We start from the raw sequence: 14,202 nt of genomic DNA, 5'->3' as shown, positions 1-14,202 counted from the left end.
GAGCCAGGGTATCAGCTTCAACAACATGGCTGGGCAGCTTGTTCCACACCCCCACCCCCTCTGTGTAAAGAAGAGCCTCCTGTCCTGACTGGAGGAGCTCATCCAGCTGTGTCCTGAGAGAAGCCAGGGTATCGGCTTCAACAACATGGCTGGGCAGCTTGTTCCCCACCCCCACCCCCCTCTGTGTAAAGAAGAGCCTCCTGTCCTGACTGGAGGAGCTCACCCAGCTGTGTCTGGAGAGGAGCCAGGGTATCGGCTTCAACAACATGGCTGGGCAGCTTGTTCCACACCCCCACCCCCCTCTGTGTAAAGAAGAGCCTCCTGTCCTGACTGGAGGAGCTCACCCAGCTTTGTCTGGAGAGAAGCCAGGGTATCGGCTTCAACAACATGGCTGGGCAGCCTGTTACACACCCCCACCACTCTTTGCGTATAGGAACACCTGCTGATCTCGGTTGTAAATGCACATACACCTGGTTCCCATTCTGGGTCTTTGCCCCTGGGGCAGGAAAGGCAGCCTCATTCACCCGCAGTGTGTGTATTGACCCCTCTCTCTCCCCCAGCCCCCCGCAGTCTCTCTCTGTGCGCTCCCCCTCTGCGCCCTGGACCTGTGTCTCCTGTACCTTTCGGAACGAGAGCCTAGCCGTGCTGTGTGTGAGTTGTGAGAGGCCTCGGACAGCCCCTCCTGCTGGCAGAGATGATGTACTGCAGGCTTCCCAGGTTTCAGGTCAGTGTGTCTGTATGAACCCCTCTCTCTCAGTGCAGTGTTAATGTACTGGAGTGTCCAGTCAGTGTGTCTGTATGAACCCCTCTCTCTCAGTGCAGTGTTAATGTACTGGAGTGTCCAGTCAGTGTGTCTGTATTAACCCCTCTCTCTCAGTGCAGTGTTAATGTACTGGAGTGTCCAGTCAGTGTGTCTGTATGAACCCCTCTCTCTCAGTGCAGTGTTAATGTACTGGAGTGTCCAGTCAGTCAGTGTGTCTGTATGAACCCCTCTCTCTCAGCGCAGTGTTCATGTACTGGAGTGTCCAGTCAGTGTGTCTGTATGAACCCCTCTCTCTCAGCGCAGTGTTCATGTACTGGAGTGTCCAGTCAGTGTGTCTGTATGAACCCCTCTCTCTCAGCGCAGTGTTCATGTACTGGAGTGTCCAGTCAGTGTGTCTGTATGAACCCCCCTCTCTTTCTTAGTGTCTCAGTGGCAGTGTCAGAGCTGTACCATGGTCAATCCCAGCAGCAGTGTGCTGTGTGAGGTGTGTGAGCGTCCCCGCCTGGCGTCCCGTCCACCTGTGACCTCAGCCCAACCCCAGATCCCTCCTGTGGCTGCAGCTTCCCAGCTACAGGTACTGAGGCATAGGGATTGACTCACAGTCTAGCATTAGTCTTCATTGTAAACTAAGGGCTGTGTGTGTGTGTGTTTCACTACGTCACAGCAGAGCTCAGGGCTGTGTGTGTGTGTGTTTCACTACGTCACAGCAGAGCTCAGGGCTGTGTGTGTGTTTCACTACGTCACAGCAGAGCTCAGGGCTGTGTGTGTGTTTCACTACGTCACAGCAGAGCTCAGGGCTGTGTGTGTGTGTGTTTCACTACGTCACAGCAGAGCTCAGGGCTGTGTGTGTGTTTCACTGCTGGCTCACAGCAGAGCTCAGGGCTGTGTGTGTGTTTCACTGCTGGCTCACAGCAGAGCTCAGGGCTGTGTGTGTGTGTGTGTTTCACTGCTGGCTCACAGCAGAGCTCAGGGCTGTGTGTTTTGTGTGTTTCACTACGTCACAGCAGAGCTCAGGGCTGTGTGTGTGTTTCACTTCTGGCTCACAGCAGAGCTTAGGGCTGTGTGTGTGTGTGTGTTTCACTACGTCACAGCAGAGCTCAGGGCTGTGTGTGTGTTTCACTGCTGGCTCACAGCAGAGCTCAGGGCTTTGTGTGTGTGTGTTTCACTGCTGGCTCACAGCAGAGCTCAGGGCTGTGTGTGTGTTTCACTGCTGGCTCACAGCAGAGCTCAGGGCTGTGTGTGTGTGTGTTTCACTGCTGGCTCACAGCAGAGCTCAGGGCTGTGTGTGTGTGTGTGTTTCACTACGTCACAGCAGAGCTCAGGGCTGTGTGTGTGTGTGTTTCACTACGTCACAGCAGAGCTCAGGGCTGTGTGTGTGTTTCACTGCTGGCTCACAGCAGAGCTCAGGGCTGTGTGTGTGTGTGTTTCACTACGTCACAGCAGAGCTCAGGGCTGTGTGTGTGTATGTTTCACTGCTGGCTCACAGCAGAGCTCAGGGCTGTGTGTGTGTGTGTGTTTCACTACGTCACAGCAGAGCTCAGGGCTGTGTGTGTGTGTGTTTCACTACGTCACAGCAGAGCTCAGGGCTGTGTGTGTGTGTTTCACTACGTCACAGCAGAGCTCAGGGCTGTGTGTGTGTGTTTCACTACGTCACAGCAGAGCTCAGGGCTGTGTGTGTGTTTCACTACGTCACAGCAGAGCTCAGGGCTGTGTGTGTGTGTGTTTCACTACGTCACAGCAGAGCTCAGGGCTGTGTGTGTGTGTGTTTCACTACGTCACAGCAGAGCTCAGGGCTGTGTGTGTGTGTTTCACTGCTGGCTCACAGCAGAGCTCAGGGCTGTGTGTGTGTGTGTTTCACTACGTCACAGCAGAGCTCAGGGCTGTGTGTGTGTGTGTGTGTTTCACTACGTCACAGCAGAGCTCAGGGCTGTGTGTGTGTTTCACTGCTGGCTCACAGCAGAGCTCAGGGCTGTGTGTGTGTGTGTTTCACTGCTGGGACACAGCAGAGCTCAGGGCTGTGTGTGTGTGTGTGTTTCACTACGTCACAGCAGAGCTCAGGCCTGTGTCTGTGTGCTGTCCTGTACTCTGACCTGTCTCTCTGTTTCCCTCAGTGGGAGTGCCAGTACTGCACCTTTGCGAACACCATGACCAGCAGCGTGTGCGAAGTCTGTAACTTCAGCCGCTATGACCCCACCTCCCACGTCTCCCTGCCCTGCCCACAGCCGTCTCCAGCCCTGCTGGATGGCCCTGTGGTGACCACGCCCCCCAAGGTCCCGCCCACACCCCTCCCCAAGCCGGTGGCGGACGCTGATTGGGCGCGACAGAACAAGATGAAAGAGGAGGGGCTCCAGCTTGTCAAGATGATCAGAGTAGGTGGAGTTTCACAGGCTCTTGTGCATGTTCGATGTGAGTGTTGCTGATCCTGGCACGGTGGCGCTGTGAACAGCGTTGATGGGTGCCATTCCAGATCTGAGCTGCTGTCTGCGTGGGGTTTGTGTCTCCGTGTGTTTGTGTGGATTTGCTCTGGGTGGACCAGTTTCCTCCCACAGTCCAGAGACATACTGCTGGTTAATTGGCTTCTGGGAGAGCTGACCCTGGTGTGAGTGTGAGTGTGAGTGTTTCTCTGCTCTATGATGGACAGGTGTCCCCTTCAGGCTGTACCCTGCCTTGCGCCTGGTGCTCCCCCCCCTGATCCTGAATTGTCTGAAGGGAGGTAGAAAGTGGATGGATGGATATCGCTGATGATCGAGCTGTCGGCCTTTCACAGGCGTCGGTTACCGGCGCGTCGGACGTCTCGTCTGCCCCAGCAGTGTCTGCCTGTCCCTCCCCCTCGCGCTCTCTCCTGCCCCCTGACGCGCCTGCCCCTCGGCGATGCCCACCACTGGCCCGCGGTGCTGGCGCCGCTCCGGCCTGTGTCCTGACGGAGAGGGGTGCCCTCGGACTGCAGTCCGGGCTCCGGGGTCGCGCCCGCCCCCTAGAGGTGGGAGTCAGCCCGCGGGCCCTCTCTCCCTCGCACCTCCCGGCCCGACAGCGCCTCCCGCCACTTGGCGCCGTCGTGGGGGAGAGACGCCCCGATTCTCCCCGGGGAACGCAGGGGTCACCACCGTGAGCCGAGCAGGAAAGTGTGGCGGGCCGCTGCTCGGAGGAAGTGTGATGACCGTGGACCGCCACTAGGGGCCGCCAGGGGCACCTGTCTTTGGCACCTGTTAGAGTCGTTAATGAGGCCAGCAGCCATGTCACCCAGCAGCTCACAGCTGGCAGCCCACTGGAGCTCAGCAGGTGTGAGCCTGGCCAGTACCTGAGTGGGAGACCTCCTGGGAAAAGCTAAGGCTGCTGCTGGAAGAGGTGTTAGTGGGGCCAGCAGGGGGCGCTCACCCTGTGGTCTGTGTGGGTCCTAATGTCCAAAATTAAAAACCCCAGGGTGTTTCTCAAAGAGAGTAGGGGTGTTACAGTAGTGCCCTGGTCAAATTTCCCCCTGGCCTTTACCAGTCATGGCCTCCTGATAACCCCCCCCTCTCTGAACTGGCCTCATCACTCTGCTCTCCTCCCCACTGAGAGCTGGTGTGTGTGAGCAGACTGGAGCATCATCCAGGTGGGGCTGCACACTGGTGCTGGTGGTGGAGGGGATCCCCATTACCTGTAAAGAGCTTTGAGGGGAGTGTCGGGGCTGCACACTGGTGCTGGTGGTGGAGGGGATCCCCATTACCTGTAAAGAGCTTTGAGGGGAGTGTCCAGAAAAGCGCTATAGAAGAGTAAGGAATTGATCACAGGGAGGGCCTCTCTCTTCCCCAATCCCTCCCACACCTTCCCGACTCTCTCCAGCTGCTTCCCCGATCCCTCCCACACCTTCCCGACTCTCTCCAGCTGCTGCCCCGATCCCTCCCACACCTTCCCGACTCTCTCCAGCTGCTGCCCCGATCCCTCCCACACCTTCCCGACTCTCTCCTGCTGCTTCCCCGATCCCTCCCACACCTTCCCGACTCTCTCCAGCTGCTTCCCCGATCCCTCCCACACCTTCCCGACTCTCTCCAGCTGCTTCCCCGATCCCTCCCACACCTTCCCGACTCCCTCCTGCTGCTTCCCCGATCCCTCCCACACCTTCCCGACTCTCTCCAGCTGCTGCCCCGATCCCTCCCACACCTTCCCGACTCTCTCCAGCTGCTGCCCCGATCCCTCCCACACCTTCCCGACTCTCTCCAGCTGCTGCCCCGATCCCTCCCACACCTTCCCGACTCTCTCCAGCTGCTTCCCCGATCCCTCCCACACCTTCCCGACTCTCCAGCTGCTGCCCCGATCCCTCCCACACCTTCCCGACTCTCTCCACTCCTCCCCCTCTGTGTGGCAGGAGGCGGAGGCGCGGGGCGTGAGCCCGGAGGAGGTCTTCGCCGCGGTCAGCTACTCCGGGACCCGGGAGCCGTGCCGCTGGCTGTGCTCGGAGCTGCCCATGGCGCTGGACCTGCTGTGCGACATGGCCAGCGGCAGCCTGGGGGGGGCCCGGCTGTCCCGCCAGGAGGCCCGGCAGGCCTGGGTCAGCGCCGGCGGAGACCTGGAGAAGGCAGTGAGGCGGGCACTGAGAGACAGACAGGCCAAGGTGAGGCTACAGGGAGAGAACCCCTCTCAGTGCAGTGTTAATGTACTGGAGTGTCCAGTCAGTCAGTGTGTCTGTATGAACCCCTCTCTCTCAGTGCAGTGTTAATGTACTGGAGTGTCCAGTCAGTCAGTGTGTCTGTATGAACCCCTCTCTCTCAGTGCAGTGTTAATGTACTGGAGTGTCCAGTCAGTCAGTGTGTCTGTATGAACCCCTCTCTCTCCATGCAGTGTTAATGTACTGTAGTGTCCAGTCAGTCAGTGTGTCTGTATGAACCCCTCTCTCTCAGTGCAGTGTTAATGTACTGGAGTGTCCAGTCAGTCAGTGTGTCTGTATGAACCCCTCTCTCTCAGTGCAGTGTTAATGTACTGGAGTGTCCAGTCGGTGTGTCTGTATGAACCCCTCTCTCTCAGTGCAGTGTTAATGTACTGGAGTGTCCAGTCAGTGTGTCTGTATGAACCCCTCTCTCTCAGTGCAGTGTTAATGTACTGGAGTGTCCAGTCAGTCAGTGTGTCTGTATGAACCCCTCTCTCTCAGTGCAGTGTTAATGTACTGGAGTGTCCAGTCAGTGTGTCTGTATGAACCCCTCTCTCTCAGTGCAGTGTTAATGTACTGGAGTGTCCAGTCAGTCAGTGTGTCTGTATGAACCCCTCTCTCTCAGTGCAGTGTTAATGTACTGGAGTGTCCAGTCAGTGTGTCTGTATTAACCTCTCTCTCAGTGCAGTGTTAATGTACTGGAGTGTCCAGTCAGTCAGTGTGTCTGTATGAACCCCTCTCTCTCAGTGCAGTGTTAATGTACTGGAGTGTCCAGTCAGTGTGTCTGTATGAACCCCTTTCTCTCAGTGCAGTGTTAATGTACTGGAGTGTCCAGTCAGTCAGTGTGTCTGTATTAACCCCTCTCTCTCAGTGCAGTGTTAATGTACTGGAGTGTCCAGTCATTGTGTCTGTATGAACCCCTCTCTCTCAGTGCAGTGTTAATGTACTGGAGTGTCCAGTCAGTGTGTCTGTATGAACCCCTCTCTCTCAGTGCAGTGTTAATGTACTGGAGTGTCCAGTCAGTCAGTGTGTCTGTATGAACCCCTCTCTCTCAGTGCAGTGTTAATGTACTGGAGTGTCCAGTCAGTGTGTCTGTATTAACCTCTCTCTCAGTGCAGTGTTAATGTACTGGAGTGTCCAGTCAGTCAGTGTGTCTGTATGAACCCCTCTCTCTCAGTGCAGTGTTAATGTACTGGAGTGTCCAGTCAGTGTGTCTGTATTAACCCCTCTCTCTCAGTGCAGTGTTAATGTACTGGAGTGTCCAGTCATTGTGTCTGTATTAACCCCTCTCTCTCAGTGCAGTGTTAATGTACTGGAGTGTCCAGTCAGTGTGTCTGTATGAACCCCTCTCTCTCAGTGCAGTGTTAATGTACTAGAGTGTCCAGTCAGTGTGTCTGTATTAACCCCTCTCTCTCAGTGCAGTGTTAATGTACTGGAGTGTCCAGTCAGTGTGTCTGTATTAACCCCTCTCTCTCAGTGCAGTGTTAATGTACTGGAGTGTCCAGTCAGTCAGTGTGTCTGTATGAACCCCTCTCTCTCAGTGCAGTGTTAATGTACTGGAGTGTCCAGTCATTGTGTCTGTATTAACCCCTCTCTCTCAGTGCAGTGTTAATGTACTGGAGTGTCCAGTCTGTGTGTCTGTATGAACCCCTCTCTCTCAGTGCAGTGTTCATGTACTGGAGTGTCCAGTCAGTCTGAAAGACTGTATTCAAACTTTTCTTTCAGGTACGGGAACTTGCTACTCTGGGGTTCACTGATATGTTGGGGTGTCACGATGCTCTGCGACTTAGTGGGGGGGAGGTGAGGGGAGCACTCTCTCTCTTGCAACGCCCCCTGTTGGAACCCTTTCATCAGCGTGTCTGGAGTGAACAACCTGAGTCCCACATTGACGTTCATCACCAAGACAAACAGGTTAGAGAAACCCAATATCTCTCAGTGCAGTGTTAATGTACTGGAGTGTCCAGTCAGTGTGTCTGTATTAACCCCTCTCTCTCAGTGCAGTGTTAATGTACTGGAGTGTCCAGTCAGTGTGTCTGTATTAACCCCTCTCTCTCAGTGCAGTGTTAATGTACTGGAGTGTCCAGTCAGTCAGTGTGTCTGTATTGACCCCTCTCTCTCAGTGCAGTGTTAATGTACTGGAGTGTCCAGTCAGTCAGTGTGTCTGTATTAACCCCTCTCTCTCAGTGCACTGTTAATGTACTGGAGTGTCCAGTCAGTCAGTGTGTCTGTATGAACCCCTCTCTCTCAGTGCACTGTTAATGTACTGGAGTACTGGAGTACTGGAGTCAGTGTGTCTGTATTAACCCCTCTCTCTCAGTGCAGTGTTAATGTACTGGAGTGTCCAGTCAGTGTGTCTGTATTAACCCCTCTCTCTCAGTGCAGTGTTAATGTGCTGGAGTGTCCAGTCAGTCAGTGAGTGCTGTCATCTCTCTTCAGAGGGTGCTGCGGAGGTTGCTGGCAGTGTATGAGCTGCCCAGCTGGGGGCGCTGTGAGTTGGCTCTCTCTCTCCTCCTGGAGCCTGGTGCCTCTTACAGCCTGGAAGACGTGGTGCAGGCTGTCCGCGAGTCGCAGGACCGTGACTTCATCCGACGCCTCCTCTCCAAAGAGTGTCCTATCTGTTTTTACAGCTTCCCTCAGAGCAAGGTTAGTGATCTTCGTAGTGTCCTCTACGATACAGATTCTGACCCCTCTCTTTCTCCTGGTGTCTCAGATACAGGCTCTGATCTGTCAGTACAGTGTGTGTATGAACCCCCCTCTCTCTCTCTCTCCTGGTGTCTCAGATACAGGCTCTGATCTGTCAGTACAGTGTGTGTATGAACCCCTCTCTCTCTCCTGGTGTCTCAGATGCAGGCTCTGATCTGTCAGTACACTATGAACCCCTCTCTCTCTCCTGGTGTCTCAGATACAGGCTCTGATCTGTCAGTACAGTGTGTGTATGAACCCCTCTCTCTCTCTCCTGGTGTCTCAGATACAGGCTGTGACCTCCTGTCAGTACAGTGTGTGTATGAACCCCTCTCTCTCTCCTGGTGTCTCAGATACAGACTCTGATCTGTCAGTACAGTGTGTGTATGAACTCCTCTCTCTCTCCTGGTGTCTCAGATGCAGGCTGTGACCTCCTGTTAGTACAGTGTGTGTTTGAACTCCTCTCTGTCTCTCCTGGTGTCTCAGATGCAGGCTGTGACCTCCTGTCAGTAGAGTGTGTGTTTGAACTCCCCTCTCTCTCTCCTGGTGTCTCAGATGCAGGCTCTGATCTCCTGTCAGTGCACAGTGTGCTCAGCCTGTTTCCAGCAGCACTTCACGATTGCGGTCAGAGACAAACACATCAGGGACATGGTGTGCCCAGTGTGTGGAGAGCCAGACATCAACAACCAGGACCAGTTCAACAGCTACTTCTCTACCCTGGACATACAGGTGCTCTTATAGGAACACAGGAACTCTGGGAAGGAAACAACACGTGCTGGCTGCCTAGTGATCTTGGCCAGCTGTTCCTTCAGAACCCCGTGGTATCGTCTTCAACAACACGGTGGGCGTCTGGTTCCTGTCCCTCGCCACGTTCTGTGCAAACAAGTACCTTCTGTCCTTGGTCCCAAATGCACAGTTTCTGTTTTTGATGTGTACAGAAGTGGTCCTCTGGGGGGGACCGTATCAGTGATATTTCACTATTTTAAACATTTGCAACCAATCCTCTGGTCATCTTGCTTACGACTAAAGAGATCCAGTTCCTCAACCTGTCCTTTTAGCCCGTGAATTGCTAGTTGCCCTTCTTTCAATTGATTGCAGGTCTACCGAATGCATTTTCTGTTTTTAACATGGAAAATTACAATTCTGAATGCTTTTGTACCCTTATGGCACACTGTACTGTGCAGTTGTGTACATGTTGTGTGGGCCTGTGCTGAGCTGCTGTGTGTCTGTGTGTTGACAGCTGCGAGACTGTCTGGACTGTGAGGTGTACGAGCTCTTCCATAAGAAGCTGACAGAGCAGGCACTCCTCAAGGATCCCAAATTCCTCTGGTGTAGTCATGTGAGTACGACCGCACTGACTCCCCTACTGACTGACTGAGTACACCCGCACTGACTCCCATACTGACTGAGTACACCCGCACTGACTCCCCTACTGACTGACTGAGTACACCTGCACTGACTCCCATACTGACTGAGTACACCCGCACTGACTCCCATACTGACTGAGTACACCCGCACTGACTCCCATACTGACTGAGTACACCTGCACTGACTCCCATACTGACTGAGTACACCCGCACTGACTCCCCTACTGACTGACTGAGTACACCCGCACTGACTCCCCTACTGACTGAGTACACCTGCACTGACTCCCCTACTGACTGACTGAGTACACCCGCACTGACTCCCATGCTGACTGAGTACACCTGCACTGACTCCCATACTGACTGAGTACACCCGCACTGACTCCCCTACTGACTGACTGAGTACACCCGCACTGACTCCCATGCTGACTGAGTACACCTGCACTGACTCCCCTACTGACTGACTGAGTACACCCGCACTGACTCCTATACTGACTGACTGAGTACACCCGCACTGACTCCCATACTGACTGACTGAGTACACCCGCACTGACTCCCCTACTGACTGACTGAGTACACCTGCACTGACTCCCCTACTGACTGAGTACACCCACACTGACTCCCCTACTGACTGAGTTCACCTGCACTGACTCCCCTACTGACTGAGTACACCTGCACTGACTCCCCTGCTGACTGAGTACACCTGCACTGACTCCCATACTGACTGACTGAGTACACCCACACTGACTCCCCTACTGACTGACTGAGTACACCTGCACTGACTCCCATACTGACTGAGTACACCTGCACTGACTCCCATACTGACTGAGTACACCTGCACTGACTCCCATACTGACTGAGTACACCCGCACTGACTCCCCTACTGACTGACTGAGTACACCTGCACTGACTCCCATACTGACTGAGTACACCCGCACTGACTCCCATACTGACTGACTGAGTACACCCGGACTGACTCCCATACTGACTGAGTACACCTGCACTGACTCCCATACTGACTGAGTACACCCGCACTGACTCCCCTACTGACTGACTGAGTACACCCGCACTGACTCCCATACTGACTGAGTGCACCCGCACTGACTCCCCTACTGACTGACTGAGTACACCCGAACTGACTCCCATACTGACTGAGTACACCCGCACTGACTCCCCTACTGACTGACTGAGTACACCCGCACTGACTCCGATACTGACTGAGTTCACCTGCACTGACTCCCCTACTGACTGAGTTCACCTGCACTGACTCCCATACTGACTGAGTACACCTGCACTGACTCCCATACTGACTGAGTTCACCTGCACTGACTCCCATACTGACTGACTGAGTTCACCCACACTGACTCCCATACTGACTGACTGAGTACACCTGCACTGACTCCCATACTGACTGACTGAGTACACCTGCACTGACTTCCCTACTGACTGACTGAGTACACCCGCACTGACTCCCCTACTGACTGACTGAGTACACCCGCACTGACTCCTATACTGACTGAGTACACCCGCACTGACTCCCATACTGACTGAGTACACCTGCACTGACTCCCCTACTGACTGAGTACACCCGCACTGACTCCCATACTGACTGACTGAGTACACCTGCACTGACTCCCCTACTGACTGAGTACACCTGCACTGACTCCCATACTGACTGAGTACACCCGCACTGACTCCCATACTGACTGACTGAGTACACCCGCACTGACTCCCATACTGACTGAGTACACCTGCACTGACTCCCATACTGACTGAGTTCACCTGCACTGACTCCCCTACTGACTGACTGAGTACACCCGCACTGACTCCCATACTGACTGACTGAGTACACCTGCACTGACTCCCATACTGACTGAGTTCACCTGCACTGACTCCCCTACTGACTGAGTACACCTGCACTGACTCCCCTACTGACTGACTGAGTACACCCGCACTGACTCCCATACTGACTGAGTTCACCTGCACTGACTCCCATACTGACTGAGTACACCTGCACTGACTCCCATACTGACTGAGTACACCCGCACTGACTCCCATACTGAGTTCACCTGCACTGACTCCCATACTGACTGAGTTCACCTGCACTGACTCCCCTACTGACTGAGTTCACCTGCACTGACTCCCCTGCTGACTGACTGAGTACACCCGCACTGACTCCCATACTGACTGAGTACACCCGCACTGACTCCCATACTGACTGACTGAGTACACCTGCACTGACTCCCATACTGACTGAGTACACCCGCACTGACTCCCCTACTGACTGACTGAGTACACCTGCACTGACTCCCCTACTGACTGACTGAGTACACCCGCACTGACTCCCCTACTGACTGAGTACACCCGCACTGACTCCCCTACTGACTGACTGAGTACACCCGCACTGACTCCCCTACTGACTGAGTACACCCGCACTGACTCCCATACTGACTGAGTACACCCGCACTGACTCCCCTACTGACTGACTGAGTACACCCGCACTGACTCCCCTACTGACTGAGTACACCCGCACTGACTCCCCTACTGACTGACTGAGTACACCTGCACTGACTCCCATACTGACTGAGTACACCCGCACTGACTCCCATACTGACTGAGTACACCTGCACTGACTCCCATACTGACTGAGTACACCCGCACTGACTCCCCTACTGACTGACTGAGTACACCTGCACTGACTCCCATACTGACTGAGTACACCCGCACTAACTCCCATACTGACTGACTGAGTACACCCGCACTGACTCCCATACTGACTGACTGAGTACACCCGGACTGAGTCCCATACTGACTGACTGAGTACACCCACACTGACTCCCCTACTGACTGACTGAGTACACCTGCACTGACTCCCATACTGACTGAGTACACCTGCACTGACTCCCATACTGACTGAGTACACCTGCACTGACTCCCATACTGACTGAGTACACCCGCACTGACTCCCCTACTGACTGACTGAGTACACCTGCACTGACTCCCATACTGACTGAGTACACCCGCACTGACTCCCATACTGACTGACTGAGTACACCCGGACTGACTCCCATACTGACTGAGTACACCTGCACTGACTCCCATACTGACTGAGTACACCCGCACTGACTCCCCTACTGACTGACTGAGTACACCCGCACTGACTCCCATACTGACTGAGTGCACCCGCACTGACTCCCCTACTGACTGACTGAGTACACCCGAACTGACTCCCATACTGACTGAGTACACCCGCACTGACTCCCCTACTGACTGACTGAGTACACCCGCACTGACTCCGATACTGACTGAGTTCACCTGCACTGACTCCCCTACTGACTGAGTTCACCTGCACTGACTCCCATACTGACTGAGTACACCTGCACTGACTCCCATACTGACTGAGTTCACCTGCACTGACTCCCATACTGACTGACTGAGTTCACCCACACTGACTCCCATACTGACTGACTGAGTACACCTGCACTGACTCCCATACTGACTGACTGAGTACACCTGCACTGACTTCCCTACTGACTGACTGAGTACACCCGCACTGACTCCCCTACTGACTGACTGAGTACACCCGCACTGACTCCTATACTGACTGAGTACACCCGCACTGACTCCCATACTGACTGAGTACACCTGCACTGACTCCCCTACTGACTGAGTACACCCGCACTGACTCCCATACTGACTGACTGAGTACACCTGCACTGACTCCCCTACTGACTGAGTACACCTGCACTGACTCCCATACTGACTGAGTACACCCGCACTGACTCCCATACTGACTGACTGAGTACACCCGCACTGACTCCCATACTGACTGAGTACACCTGCACTGACTCCCATACTGACTGAGTTCACCTGCACTGACTCCCCTACTGACTGACTGAGTACACCCGCACTGACTCCCATACTGACTGACTGAGTACACCTGCACTGACTCCCATACTGACTGAGTTCACCTGCACTGACTCCCCTACTGACTGAGTACACCTGCACTGACTCCCCTACTGACTGACTGAGTACACCCGCACTGACTCCCATACTGACTGAGTTCACCTGCACTGACTCCCATACTGACTGAGTACACCTGCACTGACTCCCATACTGACTGAGTACACCCGCACTGACTCCCATACTGAGTTCACCTGCACTGACTCCCATACTGACTGAGTTCACCTGCACTGACTCCCCTACTGACTGAGTTCACCTGCACTGACTCCCCTGCTGACTGACTGAGTACACCCGCACTGACTCCCATACTGACTGAGTACACCCGCACTGACTCCCATACTGACTGACTGAGTACACCTGCACTGACTCCCATACTGACTGAGTACACCCGCACTGACTCCCCTACTGACTGACTGAGTACACCTGCACTGACTCCCCTACTGACTGACTGAGTACACCCGCACTGACTCCCCTACTGACTGAGTACACCCGCACTGACTCCCCTACTGACTGACTGAGTACACCCGCACTGACTCCCCTACTGACTGAGTACACCCGCACTGACTCCCATACTGACTGAGTACACCCGCACTGACTCCCCTACTGACTGACTGAGTACACCCGCACTGACTCCCCTACTGACTGAGTACACCCGCACTGACTCCCCTACTGACTGACTGAGTACACCTGCACTGACTCCCATACTGACTGAGTACACCCGCACTGACTCCCATACTGACTGAGTACACCTGCACTGACTCCCATACTGACTGAGTACACCCGCACTGACTCCCCTACTGACTGAC

General features: G+C 54.5%; 2 protein-coding genes across 3 annotated transcripts in view; both read left to right on the top strand.

The window, feature by feature from the left end:
- Nucleotides 1-14,202, top strand: part of rnf31 (ring finger protein 31) — a 42,877-nt gene that overhangs the window by 13,659 nt on the left and 15,016 nt on the right. For both annotated transcript variants that reach the window (XM_088916687.1, XM_088916686.1), the window contains 8 exons: nt 561-724; nt 1,186-1,337; nt 2,875-3,132; nt 5,109-5,354; nt 7,113-7,298; nt 7,824-8,030; nt 8,625-8,798; nt 9,310-9,408. In XM_088916687.1, the coding sequence (XP_088772813.1) occupies nt 561-724; nt 1,186-1,337; nt 2,875-3,132; nt 5,109-5,354; nt 7,113-7,298; nt 7,824-8,030; nt 8,625-8,798; nt 9,310-9,408 (1,486 nt within the window). The remainder of the gene's footprint in view (nt 1-560; nt 725-1,185; nt 1,338-2,874; nt 3,133-5,108; nt 5,355-7,112; nt 7,299-7,823; nt 8,031-8,624; nt 8,799-9,309; nt 9,409-14,202) is intronic.
- On the top strand, nt 3,492-4,992 carry LOC148834115 (uncharacterized; the record flags this gene model as incomplete). Its single annotated transcript, XM_088917793.1, has 2 exons — nt 3,492-3,818; nt 4,534-4,992. Coding segments are annotated over exons 1-2 (786 nt in total), but the record flags the coding sequence as incomplete, so codon positions are not given.

This window comes from Atractosteus spatula, chromosome 5 (assembly GCF_055471065.1).
Source record: "Atractosteus spatula isolate fAtrSpa1 chromosome 5, fAtrSpa1.hap1, whole genome shotgun sequence".
In the NCBI taxonomy this organism is placed as follows: domain Eukaryota; kingdom Metazoa; phylum Chordata; class Actinopteri; order Semionotiformes; family Lepisosteidae; genus Atractosteus; species Atractosteus spatula.
Note: the sequence above shows the minus strand (reverse complement) of the source record. Positions and strands in the feature narration are given on the sequence as shown.